The sequence below is a fragment of the Artemia sp. Qi Xiang Cuo genome, chromosome 6 (assembly GCF_049724085.1).
Source record: "Artemia sp. Qi Xiang Cuo chromosome 6, ASM4972408v1, whole genome shotgun sequence".
Classification (NCBI taxonomy): domain Eukaryota; kingdom Metazoa; phylum Arthropoda; class Branchiopoda; order Anostraca; family Artemiidae; genus Artemia; species Artemia sp. Qi Xiang Cuo.
The window spans coordinates 74,324,985-74,351,815 of record NC_142799.1 but is presented as its reverse complement, the minus strand read 5'-3'; the positions used below and the strand labels follow the sequence as shown (position 1 = coordinate 74,351,815).

At 32.3% G+C, this 26,831-nt stretch overlaps 1 protein-coding gene across 3 annotated transcripts in view; it reads left to right on the top strand.

The window, feature by feature from the left end:
- Positions 1-20,144, top strand: part of LOC148951587 (dnaJ homolog subfamily C member 28-like) — a 151,919-nt gene extending 131,775 nt beyond the window's left edge. For all 3 annotated transcript variants that reach the window (XM_089090353.1, XM_089090352.1, XM_089090354.1), the window contains exons 5-6: positions 3,766-3,910; positions 17,482-20,144. In XM_089090353.1, the coding sequence (XP_088946479.1) occupies positions 3,766-3,910; positions 17,482-17,889 (553 nt within the window). In that variant the 3' untranslated portion in view covers positions 17,890-20,144. The remainder of the gene's footprint in view (positions 1-3,765; positions 3,911-17,481) is intronic.
- The last annotated feature ends 6,687 nt before the right edge of the window (positions 20,145-26,831 follow it).

The window sequence follows — 26,831 nt, the reverse complement described above, 5'->3', positions numbered from 1 at the left end:
TAAATCCGCGACGATACCAATCTCGTAGAAATAAACTAAAATCACGTTTAGGATTCTTTCCAATCATAGCGGGGTAAGTATTCTCCCACTGATCACATTTATCATAGTCACAATTGGATCACAGGTGCCCTCTAGGATGAGAGTCACACACCTCCTCAAGACATGAATTACATCCTTTAATTTGTACTGCATAGCCTCTATGTAAATTACAAGGATTACATAATTTACACTTTTCACTATAGTCATCTATAATTGTACAATTCTCACATTGAGTCTAACTGCCAAGAGTGTACATGCACAATGGACATATATAGAACATTTTGGTTTCCGATGTCAACTCACTCACAGCTAAAACGAAACTGATCCTCTTCGTTCGATAAATTCAACGAGAGGGAAATGGGGGGAGAGAGGAGTAGCTCTGTGACGTTACCTCTTTCGAAGGGGGAGCCATCTACATTGAATCCATTTGGCAATGTTTTCAAAAGTATATCTACAATATGATTCTGTCTTGTTTCAATTAATATATCAATAAATTGACTATAAGCACTTGAATCACATTTTAAAAGTTGCATACAATAGTCCAATGGGTGAGAATCACTCCTCATTATATTGTCAAGTGTTCCCTGACAAGAGAATATCCTGCGTTTAAGAGATAACTCGAGAAAATCATCGTCCAAAATCAAATGTTTTTCCATAAACACTAGATTTGATCTAATTCTCTCTTTCTCAAATTTATTCATTTTTCAATCCTGTCACTCTGACTGTTGACTCTAGACTAACCCTGATTCGTCATCTCTAACCAGAAAAGCATGTACAATTAGCGATAGAGTTTTTTGTATTCGATATGTTTCACCAATGCACTTCAATCACATTGAAGTGTATTCACATATGCTATATCAACTTTTGCGGTAAAATATAATTGATCTTCCATTTTAAATGTGCTCAGGGATATCATATAACTTGCATATACTGCATCCCATTCCAGACAAAGACATGAACCCTTCTTGATTTCAACCACAATGTTTGGCGCTCTTGTATTATTAGCATCAACTCCATTAGCAACTTCTAATAGGGTAAACATTTCACTCATCGCCATCACAAATATATATCCAAATGAGTAAAGTCAAACTGTTCTCACTCCTTTGAATTCTATTCACAGACTAATAAAACTACAGCAAAAATCCCTTCCTCATATTTCCCTCCGCCGCTAATATGTAACCGACTCGCTGATTGGCTGAGAAGGAAACACTTGATCTAACTGTTTCCGGGAAAGTCATAACATTTGGCTCGAGAGCAACAACAACAAATACTATTTCTGGACACCATGACATTCGCCTCGAGCATGTACATGACCAAAACAACAACAAATACTATTTCTGGATCATAACATTCGCTGAGAGCGTGCACTTACAGCAACAACAAACACTATTTCTGGACACCATGACATTCACGATCGATTACGCAATCAATTTCTCGAAAATTCACTTCCCCCTCGAGTCCTAGATCAATAACATTGTTCCCGTTAGAATTCAATGCGCATGTGCAACCTTCGCCCCGGAGCTATTACACATAGAAACAACAAATAAATCGACCTTGGAAAAAGAGGTCATTGACCGATTACACAATCATTCTCCCTAGGGAGGCTATGCCCATATTTGGACCATAAACCACGTGGTGATCGTGGGAGTTTTAAAAAAAGTGTCCGGATCGGGATTCGAAGGGATGGTGTAATCGTCGGACTCAATAAGGCATCTCTACTTATATATATATATATATATATATATATATATATATATATATATATATATATATATATATATATATATATATATATATATATATATATATATATATATATATATATATATATATATATATATATATATATATATATATATATATATATATATATATATATATATATATATATATATATATATATATATATATATATATATATATATATATATATATATATTAAGAATTTCTACCTGTATATTAAGAGTTGGTGCCAATTTTTATTCTGAATTCATATAAGTTTACTTTGTTGTTTACATTGTTTCAAATAAAACCAAAGAGGTTTTAAATCAGGCTTCAAAATGAGACTATTTGTCCTAGTGGAGGGATCTTATATGCACGTTTCGTCCCAATTTTTCAAGTTTCCAGGAGAGGACCGAGTTTATTTTCGACTTCTATATTCTAATTCCATGTTGTCCCGAAGAAACATGTGGTGGCACAGCGAATTTTGGATTCTCGCTGCCGCCCGATTTTTGATTCCTGCTGCTGCAAGGCTAGGCGATAGACTTGCTACCCGTCCCTGTAAAATACCCAGCAATGGAAGATTCGACAGTAACCTTTCAACGCCATGTGCGCCATCAATGACTTCGGGGGATCTTTATCCGTATCCTTCAGAAAGAAGACAATATTCTTTTTTGTCTATTTTGCATATTCACTTTTCTTTATGGCTGACTGGATCAGCTAATCTGCTAATCAGCTAATCAGATAATCTGCCCAGATATAACGAATAATTCATAAATGTAATCTGATTTTTTCCAAATCTCTTAGTTGCCGTTCATGTTTAAAAATGGCTTAACCCTATAATCCCAGTGTTTTCAGCTCCACATTCATCAATGGATGCTATTAAACAATTTATTGTTTACAGTTATAGCCAAAATTTATAAAAGGCACCCATTACAAATTATAAAGAGTTTTCCAGATTTTTCCAAGATTTTCCAAGAGATTTTCCAAGAGTTTTCCAGATCCATAAAGTTAATCTGTTGAAGGGATTCGAATTTCCTGCTGAAGGGATTAGCATCTTCCTGCTCGTCCAGAGTATTGACTTCTCGTGTGCGCAGATATGTTCTGTTCTACTACGTAACCTTTGAGGAATAGGCCTACGGCAAAAATTAACGCACAGGAAGATGCTAAAAAGTGAATACTCTATTCGTAAGCTTCTAAGATTCTATGGAGATAGGGTAACATTTGTTTCTTTACAAATTCTATCTAATCATATTAGATATAATTACATACTTTATTCACAAAATCTTATAGCTATGGCTCTGTTTTGTGTAGTAACCGTATATTTCTTTAATGATGTGCCTTAAGAAAGGAAAAAAACGTCCGAAAACTGACAATAGGCCACACTTTTGTACTTTTACATTTGTCATTATTCTTAAAAATTAAGAAACGAGTGTTTAAACCAATTTTCTTTGAGGTAAAGTAAAAACAATAACGAATAGTTACTCCTAGGCCATAGTTCCTCCTGGGTTCCTCCTAGGCCATAGTTCCTCCTGGGTCCCTTCTAAGCCATAGTTCCTCCTGGGTTCCTCCTAGGCCATAATTCCTCATGGCAACAAATAGTTCCTCCTAGGCAAAATGTTGCGTGAGAGTTTATATAACCAACGGGTTCTGTTCGCCATCGGCCCTTGTCCTGAGGTATTTGCCATAATGCTTAATAAATGCAACAAGAAAAAAAAAACTCGTATAACGGTTATATAGTTGTTTCTTTTTTTAGATTTTTTTTAGATTGTTTATTCTATAACCAGTATTAAAAAAAAAAGTTTTAACCCAAGTGATTTTTTTGTACATTTAGAATTATTTCTCAGAATAAAAATCAGTGCAAATAAAAGAAAAGCGATAAAGCTGTCTAAAAAATAATATTCGGGTGAAAACTGGCAAAAAAATGTATAATATAGAAACTGTTGGCATATAATTTTGTAGAAAATAGTTTATGCAGAAAATAAAATATCAAATATTTTCTTCTAGATATGACATGGACCGGCTTGTCGAGGATTTAATTAGAGAATCAATGGAACGTGGGGAATTCGTCAATATTAAGGGAACTGGGAAGCCTCTTAAAGAAAGGACATCTTACCCCTACGTTGATGAGGTTACGAGAAAGATCAATGAGGTAATAATTAGTGTGATTACTTAAGGCTCTGAGGAATATTTTATCTAGCCTAATGGTGAAAGGAGAGATCTTCGCTGCTTGCTTTAATGAAGATGTTAAAACTATAGTCTTTTCATTTTAAAAAGCAATTTGTAAACGTGTGAAATTACTTCTTATCATTAAATACAGGAAAATTATCTGATAAATCATTTTTACTGTAAAAATGATTTATCATTTTTATATAGTACAAATTTTTGCGCCAAATTAATAGAGAAAAAAAAAATATTATCTATCAACGGTGCCGTAATCCTAGTTACACGTGTCGGAATGCAAAGTATTGGTGAAATTCCTGCTGTGAGCAGCGCTGACAGAAAATCCACCAAAGAATGAGAAAAATGAGAAGGCAATAAGAAATTTTGGCAAACTCGAAATATGAAGAAAATTTGGGATTTTATTAATGTTGTAGAGGAAAAGGATTCAAAAGTTGAAATCTTTCTAATATTTCTCTAGCACTCTCCTTAGTCTTATTCTAGTTTGTTTTTCTGTCTACCATTTCTCCTGACCTTTTCGCTGTAAAAACCTGAAATTTTGCTTTATGTCTGAAAATTAGGAGGGATTTAGGTCATAAAAAAATTCCAGATACTGTTCAAAATAGAACGTCTCATTATTTTTCTTATGTCAGTGTGAAAATATATTAAATTGCGTAAAGAGCCAAATATTGGTTATTGCAAGAATATTTGTATATATATTAACAACGGATTACAAAAAAGAAAACCAAAAGTTTGAAGTTTAGTAGAAATCGTTATTAGAAAAACATCATTATCGAATTTCTTTTCTTATAAGTATAAACAATGTTTTTTTCAAGACATAAAAAAAAGTTGAATTTTTTTTTAAATTCTTTTCAGAACCGCTCAAGCTAATACGTAAACTACAAAAATATTCACGGTGCCTGAGCAATAATTTCAATATTTTGATTCTCACTAGAAAGATACCTGAAGATTTTAAAATTAGTTATTTTTTTGGTTAGGTAAAATCAACCCACTACGTGATTAAGCTTATAGGTTTAAACGCAACCAGATGTTTAATGTGCTTAGTGGGTTAAATAATGATCTAGAATTATTTATCGGTAATTGGTGCAAAAAGAGAAAATTATAAAAAATAGTTTTCAGAACTGGAAAAATTTAATTATTAATAGGGTTAGAAATAAGATATATAATATGACAAATAAATGTAATAATGAGGTAATTTTTTATAATTCGGTAGCTAGCAACCTAGTAAGAGACGATCACGTCCAATGTTAAGAAATATAAAACCCATAACTCCTAAAAAAGGAGTCAGATCAAAACAAAATGTACACCATTAGAACCACCTTATCCGAAACTTCTGTATAGGAAATTTTCTGTCCCTTGGCTTGAACAGCAAGGGAAATATATTGGCTTGAAAATCAAGAAACGTGTTAGCTACTACAACATTCTGCCTAAACGGGATATTTTTCTTTCTATTTTCTTTTCCACAGAAAGTTTGGCACTGGACCATCGTAGAGAGTTGTTCAATGGCTCATTTTAAAGGAAAATAATCGGGTTAAAAATCCTTTGTTACTAAAATAAATTATTTATAAGAGAGAATAAATTTTTCCAATAAAAACTGCATTTTTGATGTCTTTTCATAATTCAGTATTTTCAAATATATTTGATTTTTGTGCATAAACCATAATCTTGTACCAGCGGTAAGATTTTTATAATAAAGAACGACCTCTTGCCTATACTAGATTTTATACGCCACTTAATTATAGTATAGGTTAGTAATTCAACAGATAGCATGGCACTGGAACATCGTAGAGAGTTGTTCAATGGCTCATTTTAAAGGAAATTAATGGGGTTAAAAACTTTTTGTAATTAAAACAAATTATTTTTATTACATTAAGAAATTGGAATTATGTTTCTTAAGAAATTCCCATCCGGAAATTGAACTCAAGTCTACTGGGTGAGAGCTATCCCAACCTCTAGACCATATAGGATATATTAAAATATCCGATTAATGAATTTTATGTTAAAGAAAAAATTATAAACTTAGTTAGCTGCCTGATTATTTGAGGATCGTCTCTTACTATTCCAAAGAAGAAAAAGTCGTAGGCTTTTTCCTGTTTGTATTTTATTTTATAATAAAGAATGAACTTCAGGCTTTACTAACTGAAAAGTTTAATATTTTTATATAGTAAAGAACAAGCTCTAAATGATGGTTGTAGCTATAGCTGCAATCAAGTGAAAGACAAAGCGAAGCATATAGTAACTAAAAGTTTAAAATATGTTTTGAAAAATCATAATTGCTGTAGATGGCACAACCTAGTGAAAGGCGAACAGAGCCCATAGTAACCAAAAAGTGAAAAAACACGTTTTGAAAACTCATATTAAAAGACGATCATTGGAATAACAAACCATTGCATACATTGGACTTAATTAGCTACTTAATTGTTTGAGGTTTGTCTCTTTCAAAGAATAGTGTCTGAGCAATAATGTTAAAAAATTAAAATTAACTAAAAAATTAACATTATTGCTCAGACACCATATATATTTTTGCAGTTTACATAATAACATTAGCGATCCTGAACTGAAAACTAAAATAAAAAAAAGGTTTTTTGTTATGAAAAACACGTTAAATCACGCGTCGGGTAGTAAGAACCTAACAAAAAATCCAACTAATTTTAAAATTTTCAGGAATTTTTCTAGTTATAATTAAAAAAACAAATATTATTGCTCAGCCACCATAAATATTTTTACAGTTTACATAATAACTTTAGCCATCCCGAACTAAGAACTAAAATAAATTATCTTGTCGAAAGATAAACGTGTATAAATATTGCATTCACTTATTACGTCATATATGGTAACAAACTACGATTATGTCGTCATCATTCATCAAGCTTGTGCATGAAAATGTAATTTTTTTTGTAAAGTGATTCTAGTTTAAAAATTTTTTGTTTTTTAATTACAAAACGAACTAGACGTAGCAATTTACTTTAAAATGAGCCATTATACAGCTCTCTATGATTTTCCAGTGCCCAGCTATCTAAGTGAAAAAAAAACGGAAAACAATGATGCAGAATATCGTAGTTCAAGCAACTTTTCTTGTTTTTCAAGCCAATGGATTTTCTTCATTATTGAAGCAAATTAGCTGTAATTTTCTTACGCAAAGGTTTCGGACAAGCTGATTCTTATACTATACTTTGTATTTCCATCAGACTCTATTTTTAGCAGTTCTGGGCTACTGTATTTCTTAGTATTTGACGTGATTGTCTCTTACTAGGTTGCAAGCTGCCGCTGCAACCCGGATTTCATTATGACCGTTTTAGTAGGATGTCTGAAATTCACCATTGTTAAAAAATCATTTTACTTAGTCTTTATCCCTATTATTTTCTAGCTATTAATCAATTTCTCACGAAATATTTATGCATTTTTCACATACCGAAAGCAATACCAACCCTGAGGAAAAATTATGTAATTTGCTCATTAAATTGCAATATGGAGTAGATGAATGTGGTCAGAACCAGAACCAACAATCTTTCTGATTGTTGGCATTTGTTTTCAGATTTTACAAGGGTAATAGCTGCTACTTGCACATTTATTTGTGCTTTATTTTTGTTTTTCATTTACTGTGACTCTCGCTTTCGCTTGTCTTCTAACCGAAGTTTTTCATCTACTTCATTTTTTTGTGATTATCAGTGTCGTTTGTCTTCTAACCGCACATTTCATTGTCTTCATTTTCCTTCATCATTACGTTACACATGTCTTCAATGCCCTTTGCTTTAGCTTTTCATATTAATCTTATCACGTTTGATGACCCTGGTTGTTTTATGTCTTTTAGCCGCCCGGGTCATTTTTTAGAAATTGTGGATTTGCGTTTATCGGTTCCTCCACTTGGTCTTGTCACGCTTGGTGGTCCAGGTAACTAGAAAAAAATTCCTTCTAGTTCAATTAACTCCTTCTTTCCAACTGTAAATTTTCTTTTTTTTTCTTGGATACTTGTAATAGCTTTGGATACTTTTATCCAATAGCTTTGATACTATTAAATTTTTAATAGCATCATCTATTGATAACCGGTAATTCCGTCTTGTAATATTAATTTTAGTTTTAATTCAAAAGAAAGTGCAAAAATGGAAACTGTAGCTTATATGTAGGGAGGATTTGCAGAATTTTGTTATTGTTTTTTTTTCATTCATATTCATTTGCCGTTCGTCATAATGCTCTTTGTTGCATGTTTTCTAACCTAATATTTCTTTTTGTTTCATTTTTGCACATAATTGCTTTAAGCATATTTTGACAAAACATAAAATCGCGGATTTCGGTCAAGACCTCCACTTGACCACCCTCAGTGCAGAATAAAACTGACAAAATATAAAAACTAAAGCTTAAAACAAAATACAAAACTAAAACAAGATGACGCTTTCAGAGTAACTATTAAAAAGGGCACTAGCCCTTTCAACTTCCAACGAGTGAGTTCCTTTTGTAGTTTCTAAGGCAACACTTTCTACAAGAACCTTGTATGTCCCCAAGGCAAAATTTAGAACCCTTGCCCTGTGGGCTGTAGGGGGAGTTTTATTCTCAAAGACACAATTTCGGGAACTTTCGACTATGTTGAACAAAGTGGATATCTGAAAATTTTGATTGGATGCGTTTTGGGAAATGGTGGGCATGAGAGGAGGGTTAGTTGCTCTCCAATCACTTTTGACTATTAAAAAAGGCACTAGCCTTTTCAATTTCCAATCGAATGAACCTTTTTGAAGTTTATACGACAACTCCTTCGATACGAAGTGCCCTGGTCTAAAAGATAAAACCAAAAATACATTGTGCCTACATCGCTCTTTCCTTAGGCAGCGCTATCGCGCTGCCTATGATAAAATACTCTTTGAAAGTACTAAAAAAAGACTTTACGGTAAAGAGCGAGGTATTGACGAGGGGTCAAACCCTCTCATATACGTAATAATTTCTTTTGTTTTAAGTTTTAATGTTCCTCCTAACTTTCAACCGAAAAAACTTGATTTTTTAATTTAATTTCTGATCGTTTTTTTAATTTTGCTGGGAAGTCCGGCATTCCTTCATGGAAAATTCTCTTCCCCCATGAAGAATTCCTCTATGGAAAGATCCTCTCATGTACCCTGTCCCTCCGAGATATTGTTAACAACAATTTATGCAAGATATTTAATGCAAGATATTGTTAACAACATTTGCTACTACAGTGTTGTACAAAAATGCAGTTTTTCGTAAATAATTGATTCTATTTTAAAAACTTTTTTATTACAAACGGCACTAGATGTAGCAATTTCTTTCAAATGAGTCATTAAGCAACTCTCTATGATTTTCCGGTGCCCCACTAACTGCACAGAAAAAAAGAAAAAAAAGACGCGGTTGATGTAGAATATCGGGCTAGGAGCCACTTCTCTTATTTTTCAAACCAATAAATTTTCATCGTTATTCAAGCCAAGGGACAGTTGGTTTCCTATGTAGGAGTATTGAACAATGCGGTTCTAATAGTGTACTTCTTTTTTGACCTGACTCTGGTTTTAGGAGTTATGGGTTATTAAATTTCTTAGTATGGGACGTAAAAGTCTGTTATTAGGTTGCAAGCTACCGCTGCAACCCGGACAAGATATTTACCGGATTACAAACAGGAAAAAGCCTTAAGCTTTTTCTTCGTTGGAATAGTAAGACACGGACCTCATAATACTTAACTGGACCAATCCTTTATATAATAGAAACATAAAGGACTATATACTATTCTTTGGAATAGTAAGAGACGATCCTCAAAGAATCAGGCTGCTAACTGAGCCCATAATTTGGTTTAACATAAACTTCATTAATCAGATATTTCCATATATCCTAAATGGTCTAGTGGTTGGGATAGCTGCCTCTCACCCAGTTGGCTCGAGTTCGATTCCCGATATAGGAAGTATTTTACTTATGATGATTTCTTAAAGAATATAATTGAAATAATCATCTATATAATGATTCCTTTTTTCAGTTACTATGGGCTACAGTTCGTTCCTTAATGTAATAATAAATTTAAAATCAGCCTAAAAATGGGTTCTTTTGATGTCTCTATTGGTATCAAAATTCCGTTTTTTAGAGTTTTGGTGACTATTGAGACGAGCCCTCTTACTATACAGTTCGTTACCACGAACTGTTTGACTATATCCGATGAAACCAGCATAGGCTCCATTTATAATGAACTGTATCGGTCCTTTATGTAACTGGCTCTCTCCCAGTTGGCTCAAGATCGATTCTCGGTATGGGAAAATTTTACTTATGATGTTTCTTTAAGGAATATAATTGAAATAATCATCTATCTAGTATTCCTTTTATTGATTCAGTTAATATGGACTACAGTTCGTTCCTTAATGGAAACAGAAAAAGCCTACGGCTTTTTCTTCTTTGAAAGAGTAAGAGACGAAGCTCAAACAATCAAGTAGCTAACTAACTCCAATGTATGCAATGGTTTGTCATTCCAATGATCGTCTTTTAATGTAATGACCAATATGATGAACTACGTTGTTCCTTTATGTAATTATTACTTCAGTTACTATGGGCTACAGTTCGTTCCTTAATGAAAATTTTTGGCTCAACTTCTAAAGTGTGTATCTCTTGTACTATATTTCCGTGGAAAAGAAAATTAATTTTTTATTTTATTTTAGTTTTCAGTTCAGAGTCACTAAGGTTATTATGTAAACTGCAAAAATATTTATGGTGTCTTAGAAATAATTTTAATTTTTCAATTAAAGCTAGAAAAATATCTAAAATTTTTTAAATTAGTTTTGTTTTTTGCTAGGTCCCAACTGCTTGATACATGCTTTTATGGAAATGATTTTAAACATTGACAAATATGGTCTCAAGTGATACTAACAATAAAATGTTAAAATATGTAATTCTCTGTGGCCTACTCATTACAGCCAAGTTTTCCATGGTCGAGGCCGATTGTGGTCACATAATTCCAGAAGAAAAAATTTGCCCTTCAGTTAGTGCAGGCGTAGTTGAATTATTGAAAATTGATGAGTATAAACCGGCTTCTGTTTGGTTAACGGAAAAAAAGACTCGTACAAAATAATAGTGGAAAAGACCTTTAGTAAGTCTACTGTAGGGGATCTTACCCTAGACGATATTGTTAATATTGACGAAAGAAAAGATGGAAGTAAAGCGTTCAACTTAACTGTCGGGAAAAGCTATGCTGCTGCTTCACGTTTAGACTACAATATAACAATTAATCGCCGGGCACGAAAATTAAGATACTGCACCGGTTGGCACAAGGAATGGAATAAACGTAATGATGAGCAAAGAAACTGGTTGTATGGAGTAAAGGAAAATTGCAAGAAAGGTATCCCGTTCCCAGACTCTACGGTTGAAGCCCTGCAAGAAAAAAAGCCTCGGCGGAAAATAGTTGAAATACTAGTTGGAGTTTTTGTGATCTATGCAATTGTCTGTATTATTGTGGTTGCAATTGTGTTTACTGAACACACACAATTTTCTCTTAGAAATAATATTTTTCATCAGTTATAACACGTTTTCAGTTCGTACCAGCAAGTTTTCTGACAAAGATACCAAATTTTTTTCTTTGAAGTAACATTTTTTTGTCTGTGATAACAACTTCTCTGTCAGAAGTAGCAAGTTTTGATTAACACTAACAAACCTTCTCATCAAAGTAACAACATTCTTCTTTAATACCACCAAATGTTTACTGGACACACACACAATTTTCTATTCGAAATAATATTTTTCATCAGTGATAACACTTTTTTTGTTCGAACTAGCAAGTTTGCTACCAAAGATGCCAATTCTTTTCTTACAAGTAACAATTTTTGATTTAGATTGCAACCGTTCTGGCAGAAGTAGAAAGTTTTTATTAGTACTAACAAATCTTCTCAGCAAAGTAACATTATTTTACATTAAAAATTAAATACTCTTAATTAACACACGAAAATTTATCTTAGAAATAATATTTTTTATCAGTGATAACACGTTTTCTGTTCGAACTAGCAAGTTTTCTACCAAAGATACCAACTTTTTCTTAGAAGTAAAATTTTTTTGATTGTGATAACAACTTTTCTGTCAGAAGTAGCAAGTTTTGCTTACCACTAACAAATTTTCTAATTAAAGTAACAACATTTTACCTTAAAACTAACATACTTTTACTGAACACACACAAATTTCTCTTAGAAATAATATTTTTCATCAGTGCTAACACCTTTTCTGCTCGAACTAGCAAGTTTTCTACCAAAGATACCAAATTTTTCTTAGAAGTAAAAATTTTTTGATTGCGATAACAACTTTTCTGTCAGAAGTAGCAAGTTTTGCTTAACACTAACAAACCTTCTCATCAAAGTAACAACATTTTAACTTAAAACTAACATACTTTTACTGAACACACACAATTTTATCTTAGAAATAATATTTTTCATCAGTGATAACACGTTTTCAGTTCGAACTAGCAAGTTTTTTACCAAAGATACCAAATTTTTTTTTAGAAGTAACATTTTTTTGTTTGTGATAACAAGTTTTCTGTCAGAAGTAGCAAGTTTTGCTTAACACTAACCAACCTTCTTATCAAAGTAACAACATTTTACCTTAAAACTAACAAACTTTTAATGAACACACACAAATTTCTCTTAGAAATAATATTTTTCGTCAGTGATAACAAGTTTCTGTTCGAACTAGCAAGTTATCTACCAAAGACACCAAATTTTTCTTAGAAGTAACTCTTCTTTGTTTGTGATAATAATTTTTCCGTCAAAAGTAGCAAGTTTTATTAACACTAACAAGTTTTCTCATCAAAGTAACAACATTCTTCCTTAATACTAACAAACTTTTACTTAAAACTAACAGATTTTCTATTCGAATCATCAACTTTACCTTAATACTAACATACTCTTACATAAAACACACAAATTTCTCTTAGAAATAATATTTTCGTCAGTGATAACACGTTTTCTGTTCGAACTAGCAAGTTTTCTGTCAAAGATATCAAATTTTTTCTCAGAAGTAACTTTTTTTTGATTGTGGTAACAACTTTTCTGTTTGAAGTAGCAAGTTTTGCTTAACACTAACAAACTTTCTCGTCAAAGCAACAACATTCTTCATTAATACTAACATACTTTTACTGAACACACATAAATTTCTCTTCGAAATAATATTTATCATCAATGATAACAAATTTTCTGCTAGAACTAACAAGTTTTCTGTCAAAGATATCAAATTTTTTCTCAGAAGTAACAATTTGATTGTGATAACAACTTTTCTGTCAAAAGTAACGAGTTATCCTTAACACTAACAGATTTTCTCTTCGAAGTAACAACATTCTTCTTTAATGCTGCCAAACGTTTACTTACAGCCAAAGGTGGTTACTTCTAAGAAAAAATTGGTCTCTTTGGTAGAAAACTTGCTACTTTTTATAGAAAACTTATTATCACAGATGAAAAATTGTTACTTCTAAGAGAAATTTGATAGTTTTAAGTAGAAGTTTGTTGGTATAGAGGAAAAAGTTGATACTTCGAGAAGAACATTTTTTTGTGTTGAGGAAGACTGATTCTTCTGACAGAACACTTGTTATCATAAACGAAAAAGTTGTTACTTCTAAGAAAAAATTGGTATCTTTGACAGAAAACTTATTATCATAGACGAAAAAGTTGTTAAATTTCTACTTTTGACAGTAAAATTGTTACTTCTAAGAAAAATTTGCTAGTTTTAAGTAAAAGTTTGTTAGTATTGAGGAAAAAGTTGTTACTTCGAAGAGAAAGTTTGTTATTGTGAAATAAAAGCTTGCTACTTCTTACAGAAAACTTGCTATCAGAATCAAAAAATTGTTACTTTTAAGAAAAATTTGGTATCTTTGACAGAAAACTTTTTAGTTCTAGCAGAAAAAGTGTTATCACCGATGAAAAATATTATTTCTAAGAGAAATTTGATAGTTTTAACTAGAAGTTTGTTAGTATTGAGGAAAAAGTTGTTACTTTGATGAGAAAATATTTTAGTCTTAAGCAAAACTTGCTAGTTCTGACAGAAAAGTTGCTATCATAAATGAAAAAATTGTTACTTCTAAGAAAAATTTGGTCTCTTTGACAGAAAACTTGCTATTTCGAACAGAAAGCGTGTTATCACTGATGAAAAATATTATTTCTAAGAGAAAATTGTGTGTGTTAAGTAAACTTTTGGCAGTATTAAAGAAGAATGTTGTTACTTTGAAGAGAAAATCTGTTAGTGTTAAGGATAACTCGTTACTTTTGACAGAAAAGTTGTTATCACAATCAAATTGTTACTTCTGAGAAAAAATTTGATATCTTTGACAGAAAACTTGTTAGTTCTAGCAGAAAATTTGTTATCATTGATGAAAAATATTATTTCGAAGAGAAATTTGTGTGTGTTCAGTAAAAGTATGTTAGTATTAATGAAGAATGTTGTTACTTTGATGAGAAGGTTTGTTAGTGTTAATCAAAACTTGCTACTTCTGACAGAAAAGTTGTTATCACAATCAAAGAAAAGTTACTTGTGAGAAAAAATTTGATATCTTTGACAGAAAACTTGCTAGTTCGAACAGAAAACGTGTTATCACTGATGAAAAATATTATTTCTAAGAGAAATTTGTGTGTTTTATGTAAGAGTATGTTAGTATTAAGGTAAAGTTCATGATTTGAATAGAAAATCTGTTAGTGTTAAGTAAACGTTTGGTAGCATTAAGGAAGAATGTTGTTACTTTGATGAGAAAATTTGTTAGTGTTAATCAAAACTTGCTACTTCTGACAGAAAAGTTGTTATCACAATCAAAGAAAAGTTACTTCTAAGAAACAATTTGGTATCTTTTGTAGAAAACTTGTTAGTTAGAACAGAAAACGTGTTATCTCTGACGAAAAATATTATTTCTAAGAGAAATTTGTGTGTGTTCAGTAAAAGTATGTTAGTTTTAAGGTAAAATGTTGTTACTTTGATGATAAGGTTTGTTAGTGTTAAACAAATCTTGCTACTTCTGACAGAAAAGTTGTTATCACAATCAAAAAAATGTTACTTCTAAGAAAAAATTTGGTATCTTTGGTAGAAAACTTGCTAGTTCGAACTGAAAACGTGTTATCACTGATGAAAAATATTATTTCTAAGATAAAATTATGTGTGTTCAGTAAAAGTATGTTAGTTTTAAGGTAGAATGTTGTTACTTTGATGAGAAGGTTTGTTAGTGTTAAGCAAACTTGCTACTTCTGACAGAAAAGTTGTTATCGCAATCAAAAAATTGTTACTTCTAAGAAAAATTTGGTATCTTTGGTAGAAAACTTGCTAGTTCGAGCAGAAAAGGTGTTATCACTTATGAAAAATATTATTTCTCAGAGAAATTTGTGTGTGTTCAGTAAAAGTATGTTAGTTTTAAGGTAAAATGTTGTTACTTTGATGAGAAAATTTTTTAGTGTTAAGCAAAAGTTGCTATTTGTGACAGAAAAGTTGTTATCACAATCAAAAAATTGTTACTTCTAAGAAAAAATTTGGTATCTTTGGTAGAAAAACTTGCTAGTTCGGACAGAAAACATGTTATCACTAATGAAAAATATTATTTCTAAGAGAAATTTGCGGGTGTTCAGTAAAAGTATGTTATTTTTAAGGTAAAATGTTGTTACTTTGATGAGAAGGTTTGTTAGTATTAAGCAAAACTTGCTACTTCTGACAGAAAAGTTGTTATCACAACAAAAAATTGTTACTTCTAAAAAATAATTTGGTATCTTTGTCAGAAAACTTGCTAGTTCGAACAGAAAAAGTGCTATCACTGATGAAAAATATTATTTCGAAGAGAAAATTGTGTGTGTGTTCAGTAACCATCTGGTGGTATTAAAGAAGAATGTTGATACTTTGATGATAAGGTCTGTTAGTGTTAATCTAAACTTGCTACTTCTGACAGAGAAGTTGTTATCACAGACAAAAAAATTTTATTTCTAAAAAAAAATTTGGTATCTTTGTCAGAAAACTTGCTAGTTCGAACTGAAAACGTGTTATAACTGATGAAAAATATTATTTCTAAGAGAAAATTGTGTGTGTTCAGTAAACATTTGATGGTATTAAAGAAGAATGTTGTTACTTTGATGCACACATTTAAAATACATGTGATTTAATTAATAATATTTGATTTTTGTTCTGACAAAATATAAAAAAGCCTTTTGAAAGTATTGCATTGTTTTGGGGTATTCAAAAAGCCATAAAGTAGAGTTTTGGGTGAAAAGGATGAGTACTTCAAGTTGTAAAATTGGTTTGGGGGGGGGGGGTTCGCTTGTTAACCTTTCCCAGCCAAATCTATAATTACTTTTCCTAGCCTATATTCTGTGAACATAAAATTAAATTGAAGTTGTTTTGCAAAAGAAGTTCTTTCGGTTCCCTGGTACTCCTATTTATAACAGCAACCCCCCCCCCGAAAAAAATTCAAAACGAATGTCAAACGAAGGTCACATTAAAATTGTAAATTTTCAATTGAGAGGCCAACGTGCTTCCGCTAGAGTCACAAAGATAGAATATATTTAAAATATTCTATTTTAATAGACTATTTAAAAATATATTTAAAATTAATATATAAGAGAGCGTTCGATGAAAAATCTTTTGATTCTTTTCTTTTTATTTGTGCGTTATTTTTGAAATTTTTTTCAATATTAGGTTTTTTATATGCTAATGGTCGTTCTAAGCATTTTCCACCCTTCGAATTTGCCTCCAATCGTGCCTCTTAGCCAACGTAAGCTTTAAATATCGTTGTCTTAATAAGAAGTGTGGATCTAATATGTTTATAATTTATATGAAAGTGGTTTCTTGTTTATGCAGAGACTTGTCCTGTGGTCAAGGTCTTAAATGATAAAATATTTGTGAAAGTTACAGAGTAGTGGTGAATAATCTGGCCTCATTTTGGTTTACGTGGCCTCGTTTTGGCATATAGGAAACGTCTGGCAAACGTTTGTCTGTTTTCAGATAGCTCAATGAGGATTTAATCCCATGACCATTGCCATCCGTAACCCATTTAATCACACAAACTGTTCAAAGTTTTACCAAAATACAACGTATACTAGTATTGGCTCTTGTTTTACGGATTAGCGTACAGGCTAATCTGTACAGGGTACAGTGTTTTACAGGCTAAGATATCCATAACCTTTTTTGTTGCTATAACAGGTTGCTATAACAGGCCTCGTTATTTATTGGAAAATTTACTAGACCCGAACTAACGTTAATTTCACTCCAAAAAATTCTACTGCTATTTAGTCTCTCAATGAAAACAATAAGGTGATTCTAGGTTATAATATGTAGTGTCTTGAGACACGTGGTGATTTTCAAGTTTATAAGCGTCATCTTTTCTTTTTCTGTGGCTGATAGTCTCAGTAACCGCAAGAGGCACTGAAGACAGCTATTTTAAGCTAATTTTTTCTCTATGTATGTTGCTAATATTATGCCGATTGGAAGATGCATATATTTGTGCCTCAGCGCAAACGATTAAAGATACATGCGTTAAGAGTAAGGGACCATCCCTTGATTTACACATCAAGCCAGTTACAAAGTATCTTTTTGGGATAGTTGCTTTATTTATGCAAACATCTTTTGTAGATATTGATTGACAACGGCTTTACTCCGCCTTGGGTCTCCTTACATAGGGAAATAAGAGACGAGATATCCGATATAAGGAAGCGTCTTGAGTTTAAGCGTCAACAGTTTGGTGACCTTCCATTAGCGGAAGGGGAAAATCAACAGTGGGAGAAGTTCAAAGAGCTCTTGGATGAAGATGTCAAACGTTTAAATAAAAAAATTAATGATTACAATTTAGTGGTGCCATCTTTACATAAACAAATGCTGCATTTTAAGTTACAAAAGGTTGCTGAAAGAGTTTTAGTAGAAGGAAAGACTAAATTTGACGTAGTGGAGGAGAAACCTGAACGTAGGAAAGACAAACGTGAAGAATCAGAATACGGACTTATAAGTGCTTTTAAAGAAGTCTTTTTAGGAAAGTTTAGCTAGTTTTACAAAGCATAAAGAGAAAAGTGAATGAAGGTAAATTGATACATTAGAAGCGTAAAGAGAGGAATGTGCTAAAAAGTATTATAAAAGATGTTGAAGAAGCAGATGGTAAACTGAATAAGAGAAAAGTAACGAACATAGTGAAGAACAAAATATGAACAAGCAAAACAGGGCATTATTTATGTCTTCAAAGAAGTTTTTTTTTAGCAAGATTCAGCTATTATTGCAAAATATTAGGAGCGTAAAGAGAAAAGTAGAAAATTGAAAGGTAAAGATTCAATCTCTTAAAAAGATTAAATGATAACTTTTAGAACAAAAATAAAGCCGGAAAATTGGGATAATTGTCAAAAGAAACAGTAAATTTACAAAAAAAAGAGTATTTGGTAATCTAGCATAGTTCAGTAGGATTTAAAACTACTAGTGCTGTTGACAGTGCAACAGTACTTAGCTAAACTAGTGAGCTAAAAGTGCAAATATGTTGGAAATTAAAAAAAATTAATATCCAGAAAAGTGTGAACAAAAAAAATCATGAGGAACTAGCATGAAAAAAGATATAACAGATGTTTATTTTTTAAAGAAATCTATAAGCTCAGTGAACCAAATTACCGGTGCTTTAACTTGAGTGGGGTAGGAATTAAATACTAGTAGTGGTAATCGCAATCCTGTGTTGCCCAGCTATTGCCCTGTGTTGCCCAACCAAGAAAATTCAAAGAGTATTTGGTGATTGAACTTACTTCAGTAGGATTTAAAAACTACTGTTGCTGTGGACAGTGTGACGGTGCTCAGTTGAACTAAAGAACTAGAAAGTTAATATTCTTTTAGAAAAAGAAATATCCGTAAAAGCGTGAACAAAAAGCTTATGAGGAACCAGCATGAAAAAAGATAAAACAAAGGTTATTAAAAAACAACAACAACAAATAGAAACTTATTGAAACGAATTTTCTGTGCTTTAACTTGAGAGTGATAGGAATAATATACCAATAGTGTCACTGGCAGTTCTGTGTTGCCCAGCTGAACTAAGAAATATTCGAAAAAGCTTAAATTAAATGAAGATTGGATAGATTGATAATTGAATTTTCAAAAAGTAAATCAGGTTTAAATAAATTTTAGATTTTTAGAGTAAGTTAATTTAATTTAGTTTTTCGAATTCTGTATAAATATATTGTTAATTTTTCAATAATTGTCATTCAATTTAATTATTAAAAGTAATGAATGATCTTTACTTTAATTAGGATATTATTTGAATTTTACGTCAGAATTATTTAGATTCCGATTTAAATTCCAGAAGTAAACCGAAAAATTAATAGCAAAGCAGGGATTCAAACAAAACAATTGTATCAATGCAAAGTAAACTGAAAAAGCGTAAATTATATCTAATACACAGGGATCCCTTTTTGGGAAAGGGTATCTTTTATCTTCAGCCCAATGCAAAGCCAAAGTTGTTTTTATTTAATTTCCAATACTTGCTTTACGACTTTGCCCGGGTGACGCTAGATGGTGACAGTTGTTGTGCTTTTCCTTTTCTCAAAGACGAACCTGAATATTAGTGTTTTAAAGAATTGAATTTCAGGAAATTTAGAATGTATCAGAAATAAAAAGAGAGAACAGAAAAAGTGATAAATATGGAGGACAAAGAATCAAGACCAAGAATTATGAGTACCTTCAAAAAGGAAATTCAGCTAGCAATGGAAGGTTAAAGAGAAAAGTGAATAAAAAAAGAAAAAGGGTCATTGAATTCTTAATGAAAGGATATAAATAATCGAAGCACTTGCTTATTAGTGATTTTAAAAAAAGTCTTCAGGAATATTTAGGTTGTAATGAAGGCATAAACAGAAAAGTGAATCAAGTAAAAGGTTAGCATGGTGCCTTTTCCTATTGACGACAACGGCGGTTCCTGGCGAAGAAACTTCAGCTAGTAACGGAAGCATAAAGAGGAAAGCGAATAAAGAAAAAAAAGGATAAGTGAATTCTCAATCAAAGTGAAAATATAATGGAAGTACATTCTTATTAGATATTCAAAGAAATCTTCAGGAAAATTTAGCTTGTAATGAAAGCAAAATTAACATGTGACAGTGATTTAAGATTTGACGTGGAGAATGGAGAATAATAAGACATGGAGGATGAACATCAAGACTTACCGGTATTTTCAAAGACGTCTTCAGGGAGATTTAGATTATTTTATAGAGTACGTTATGTAAATATTGTGTTTTTATTCTAGTTGGCTCAAAGCCATATTCTATTTTGCTAAATAAAGAAAAGAACCTATGAACCGTCTGATTGTAAGAAAGTTTATAATTTGGCTATATCTTGAGCGGTCTTTCCCTCCGTTCGAAAAATAACCAATAAATATCAAAGAAAAGATTCTTTATAATGTGGGGTTGCCTGTATTTTTAACAACTAATAAAATATGTTTCAGGTGCTTGAGATATGACAATGAATCGGGTAATTTTAATTCAATAGTATTACCGTCCAGAGGCAAAAGCACTTGAACTATGTACGAGGGAGAGAGAGAGGAGGGATGAAGGGGTTTTGAGCCCTTGCATGTCTTCTGAATACGAAGTTTTTTGTAATTTATATCACATTCTCCTATGTTTCAAAATTTCAAAACTTCAAAAATTTATGAAAAGGTTGTTCATCACCGGCTTTACGAGTATCTGATGAAAATTGGTGTTTTACACGATGGTCAATTTGGCTTCCGGAAAGGATATTCGACGACGCAGGCAGTCCAGCATCTGCTGGAAAATATTAACTCAGCACTTGAGAATGGCGAGCAGTGCATGGGCGTTTTTATTGATTTTAGAAAGGCTTTCGACACTGTTGATTTTAATATTTTATTTGAAAGGCTGTATTATTTATGCATAAAGGGTGGTGTTTTAAATTTGTTTGAATCGTATTTAAGTGAAAGGAAGCTACGAGTGACTTTGAGTAACAAATCTTCTCAGCCGTTTCCCATAAAGTGTGGGGTTCCACAGGGCTCAGTTCTTGGTCCTCTCCTGTACCTGATATTCGTAGACGCAATAAGATTCTACATTCCCTAAGTTTCAGTTACTTCGTTTGCTGACGACACGGCTTTAGTGATTGCAGCAAAGTCGCTGCAAGAGCTCTTGTTCAAGGCGAATAAGGCGCTTGATGCCCTACATGAATTTGTTTGTGCTAGCTTACTTAGCGTCAATGCATCAAAAACTAATTTTATGATGCTTACGAGGACTGGTTCTCCTCCCACTCTCCTTGGTGTCATTATTTACAATGGCGTACCGCTCTCACAAGTCGAAGAGATCCGATATCTGGGATTCATCCTGGATCGAAACTTCAGTTGTAGAAAACACTGCAACTTCATAGCATGCACGCTGGCATAAGCCCTTATAGTTCTTAACCGTTTTCAAAATTCTTTGCCCTGGTAAATTCTGCTTTTATTGCGTTCTTTGTTAATATCGCCTAATAAGAATTATCGTTGTTTAATTTGGGCAACCGCTTTTAGTTGCAATTTTAGAAGAGTTCAAGTTCTGTAGAATAAGACTATAAGGTTGATTGGAAGGTATGATTGTGTTATTGATAGAACTGAATTATTTTTAGAAAGCTTAAAATTTTCAAAGTTGGTGAAATAAGGGATTATCAAATTGGAGTATTTGTATTTCAGTGTCTGAATGGTCTTGCACCGGATTTTTTTATGAATATTTTTAAGCCTAATTCGTTTTACCACGATTATTCGACTAGGAGTGCGGATAGTCTTGCATCTGAGCCACGGAACACAACGAGAGCGAGTCAATTGACCAGACACATGGGCCCGTCAGTTTGGAATTCGTTCCCAGATTCTGTTCGTCAAGCTGAAAGTGTGCCGCAACTTAAAACACGTATTAAAAATCAATTCTCTTCAGGAATTTGGTAGCGTTAAAGATTCGAGAGAAGGCTTTTGTTTTTTTTTGTTTTTTTTGTAGATATTTTATTTTTATTTTTTTATTTTGTGCCATTATATATTTATCATTAATTTCAGTTACTATTATTGTTATCCCCTTTTTTCATTTTCCCCTTTTTTCATTTTATTTGGTATGTTGAATTGGCATGCATGATATCCAACCGGTCGCTTTTTCAAGAATCTTTTTGCTTTAGTGCGACATGTTGTCACATTGAGTTGTTTTTTTGTTAATAAAAAAGTATGAACCTGAAAAAACCTGAATGAACCTGTTTCCTATGTAATTTGATTTTTTATATTTTTTTCATATTCACCACCTTTCCCAAAATTGTTATTGGTATGAAAAATTTTGGGTTAGATTTTAGCGTTAACGATTCATATCTTGAGGGTGTCATGCAAAATACTTAATATTATTTTATTTTAATGGATAGACAGTGAACCATCTAATAATTAGAAGATTTTTATTTATTTGTATTCACTGAAATTGAATGTCCTTGCCCCAAAGTAATGGGCCCATCTCATATATTTGTACTCTTGGAGTGCAGGGGAGCAATGTAAGGTTTTGAAAGTATTTTCAAAATTAGTTGTATCTCCAGAATTGGCAAAATCGTTTAAAACTGTCATATGTGGCTGAATAATAGGGGATGATGTGTATATGTAATTCCTAAGAATAGTCTTAGGTACTTGTTTGATCAAACGTATATTCAATTACAAGCTGTGTGATATTCAATCCCAGTTTCTGGGTCTTTCATGTAAAGAAGGTTATTTTGGTCAGGATATGTTTCGCAGATGAAAGACAATACGTTGCTAAACATTGTACTTTATGGCCACTCATTTGAGGCCAAACGAAAATCAGGACGTCCTTATATCGTCTGGAAAGAGCTTATAAGGTAGGACTAAACTGGAATTTCATTGGATTGAACACAGATTGAAGCTTTAAACGCATTGACTTGGAAGAGAAGCATGCGCTGCTGCCTTGACCTTGGGCCGCTTTGTGCTGTGATGAATTGTTAGCAATTGTTAAAGTATTCTTATTTTTTTGGTCTTATTAAATTAATTTTTTTTTAAACTACCTTTAATTTTATTAATGTTAAATTTGAATTTCAGTTTTAAATTAAAAATTTTAAATCTAATTAATTATTATTAATTAAACAATATTTTTGTTTTATTTAATTAGTAGAATAGTCGTATTTAGTTTCCAATAGTAGAAGCAGTAATTGAGTTCTAGGCACTAAGACATTTCGTCCTAAAACTACCACGTCTAATTTTTCCTAATTTTAGTCCAAAATCGTCCCTAATTTTTATTGTTTTTAAACGCACCTTTGCAAATAGGCCCAGTGATCAAGTACCTTATAAAAGATTGGTAAGAGCACTAGAACTCTTTTGCAAAAGCGTTAGATGCGAACTTTAGTCTTGAGTCCCACAACATTTGCTGTTTGTTCTATAAACAGCCCACAATTTATCGTCCTTGTATCACCGGCCTTCGGACCTTCTAGTCCTTTAATTCACCCAGGTCCATGTCAGGTTCATGAGTTGCATAATGTAGTATATACGTAGTTTCACCTTTGGATTGCTCAGTAATCCATATTGCCCCACATCAAGAATGCTGCTCGTAGCTGGTTGAAGCTTGATTACTGTTCCCTCGCCTACGATGTTTCTACAATAAATCGCATCATTTGAATCATTCAGGAAAGTAAATAATCTATTTTGTGAAATCTCATGAAAAGCTTTCAGAAGGACAATAAAATATTATTGCAGAAGAAAACTTTTTGGTAGAGGATATTTGTAGAGGTCAAGGGCACTTTTGCGTAATACTTTTTCAAAAAATAAGTTCAGACGCCCAGTATTCCTATGATGGTTTAATTAAAGGGTGAAGATATTTCAACTTGAAATTTGTTCAAGAAATCGTATGTGGTTGTTAGAAAAATCTCAGAGAGTTTTAGAGCCTTTCACACCTAAAGGTTGTCAAAGGAATCCATTTTAAAGTTTCAGGTTGACATAATTATTTACTTTTAACAAAGTGGAAATACCCCTCTGGGTTTACGGAAGGTTTGAGAGGTGGCAATAACACATTCGTTTTAGATAGAAATGAAAAAAAAAACAGTTTTTCAACTGGAAATAAGGAGCAACATTAAAAGTTAAAACGAAGAAAAACTATTCCATATATGAGGGGGACTGCTCCTTCCTCAACCCTCGCTCTTTACGCTAAAATCGTAAAGGTCTTTAAAAATAGATATAATTAAAATTTAATAGTATTTAAGCAATCTTTCTTGGAGAATTGTGGTATAAAGTCAAATCTACAGCAGAAAGAACGAGGGCGAAGGATGGGACAGCCCCCCTCATATACGGAATAGTTTTGTTAATTTTTAGCTTTAACGTCGCTCTTTACTTTCAGTTGAAAAACTTGTTTTTTTTATTTAATTTATGACCGTTTTTCAAATCATGTCAGGAAATCTCCCTCCCTCACCCCCATTAAAAGTTTCTAGTCAGAATATGCTCTCCAAATAGAAAACTCTTCCCGTATAAAATCCTGCCCGGAGAAAATAACCCCGAAAAAGTTTGCTTAAACTTCCCAACAACAAATAGGCCTACTATAGGTGATGTGGACATGGGCAAATTGTCGGATTTACAGCCCTTTCTCCAGGAACTATGGGGTCATGTCATCTCCAAAGGCATAGTTATTGGACCTTTCAACTATGCTGAGTCAAATGGTCATTTCAAAATCTTGATCTTATGTCTTTGGAAAAAAGGGGCGTGGGAGTAGGGCTAGTTGCCCTCCAATCTTTTTGTTAATTAATAAAGGCACTAGAACGTTTGATTTCTGATCAAATGAGCTCTCTCCCGATCTTTAGGACCACCTGTTCGATACAATCACCCCTGGGGAAAACAATAAAACAAACAAATATACACGCATCCCTGGTATTTATTCTGGCACAAAATACTAAATTCCACATTTTTTAGTAAGGACCTTGAAATTTCTACAGTAGGGTCCGCTGATACGCTTATCCTGATGATGCTGTTTTCTTTAAGGTCGCTTGACTTGTTGGGTGTGTTTCCTCCTTATTTAAAATCGGGAAAATTTTCTCAGGGTCGTAGCTTCTGATGGGTAACATTAAACTCAATGAAGCTTGTATGTTAGGAATTAGCATAAAAAGCCAATTCTTTTGATGGATCTATTGTTAGAAAATTCTGTTTGTAGAGTTTCAGTTACTATTGAGCCGAGTCACTCCTTAATTACATTTCGTTATCACTAACTGTTTGATTTCTTAAGACCCTTATTTTTGCCACTGTTTTTACTTTTTTAAAATCTATTTTGAAATATTTATTTTGTGTTACGTAGTTACATCCTTCGTAGTTTGGTAGAGATCTGGCAATTTCTTCTGGTAAATTTCTTAATGAAAACGTCTAAACCTAAAAAAAAAAAAAAAAAAAAAAAAAAAAAAAAAAAAAAAAAAAACTCAAAAGGACCCAGTAAGACGATTTTTTGTTTGCTGTAATTCAGAGTTTAATTCGTTAGAGGGAAGGCAAAGGAGAGGGGAGGGGATAAAATGACTGCCTATTCTGCATAAGATGGGCCCATTGGTATGGGGCAAGAAGATTTCTTCTTCTTTTTCTTCGTCAATTTCTTCTGGCAAATTTCGTAATGAAAACGTTTAAACCGTTAAAAAAAAGAAAAAGGACTAAAAAAAAAAAGAAAAAAAAAGAAAATTCTTTTAAAAGTTTAATTCTTTTAAAGAGAAGGCAAATGGGAGGGGATGTGTGTGAAGGAATGTGTATGAGGAGCTGTGTCTTGGCCTTTTTGGCCCCGCTTTCCATAGTGAGTATTTCAATAAATCCATCAACCATACCAACTTATTTATGCTCTATTGTTATTGTTATTTACTACCACTAATCTAAACGTCTTGATATTAGCATTGCCGTATAACAAACAATAAATCAATGCATTTTTAAATTAAATACCAATTAAATAAACAACAGCAAAACATTTATAAAGATAGCTATCAATTTATTGGGTAAAATCGCCCTATTTTTTTATTTATGTTACAGCGAAAGTTTTGATTCCCTATGTGGTTGATATAGAAAACATGAGTAATTAAATTAAATAGATTAAATATTATCTATTTAATTAAATTATCTATTATAAATTATCTAAAATAATCTATTTAATTAAATTAAATAGATTAGATAGTAATTAAATCGAAACTGAAACTTTTTGTCATTTGTGAGCTATCCAATTTTCCTTAAAATACTATCTGGAAAAATAGTCATTATTATACTATGATACGTTCTTGTTTTTTGTACAAGGAACAATTACCTCTGAATAAATCTGGGAATTTTAATTCAATGGTATAACCGTCCAGAGGCAAAAGGGCTTGAAGTATGTAAAAGAGAGAAGGGGGGGGATATTAAGACCTCGTATATCTTCTGAATCCAACGTTTTTTTTATTTATGCCATATTTCAACTTCAATTTCATTTTTATGTCTTCTCAAATTCCCCCCCCCTTTCTGAAAAGGCCTCCCTTAAAATCCCACGTACCCACCTGAAGTACACGAATGCTGTTTTCACTGGTGCGAAAAATTTTGGTTCGGAATTTAGGTTTAACGATTCAGATACTGCGTATGCCGTGCAAAACCCTTAATATTATTTTAATTTAATGGATAATCAGTGTTTAACAATCTAATTATCAGACGATTTTTATTTATTTATATTCAATGAAATTAAATCTTCTTGCCCCAAACTAATGGGCCCATCTCATATATCTGTACTCTTGCAGCATAGGGGAGCATATGTAAGATTTTGAAGGTAATTATTTGTATCTCGAGAATAGGTAAAGTCATTTTAAAATAGTCATATGTGGCTGAATAATGGGGGTTAATCTGTGTAGGTCTATGTAATTCCTAGGAATAGTCTTAGATATTTGTTTGGCCAACCGTATGTCAAATAATAAGCTATATGACATTCGATTCCAGTTTCTAGGATTTTGATGTAAAGAAGGTTAATTTGGTTAGGATGTGTTCCAGGGGCGTAATT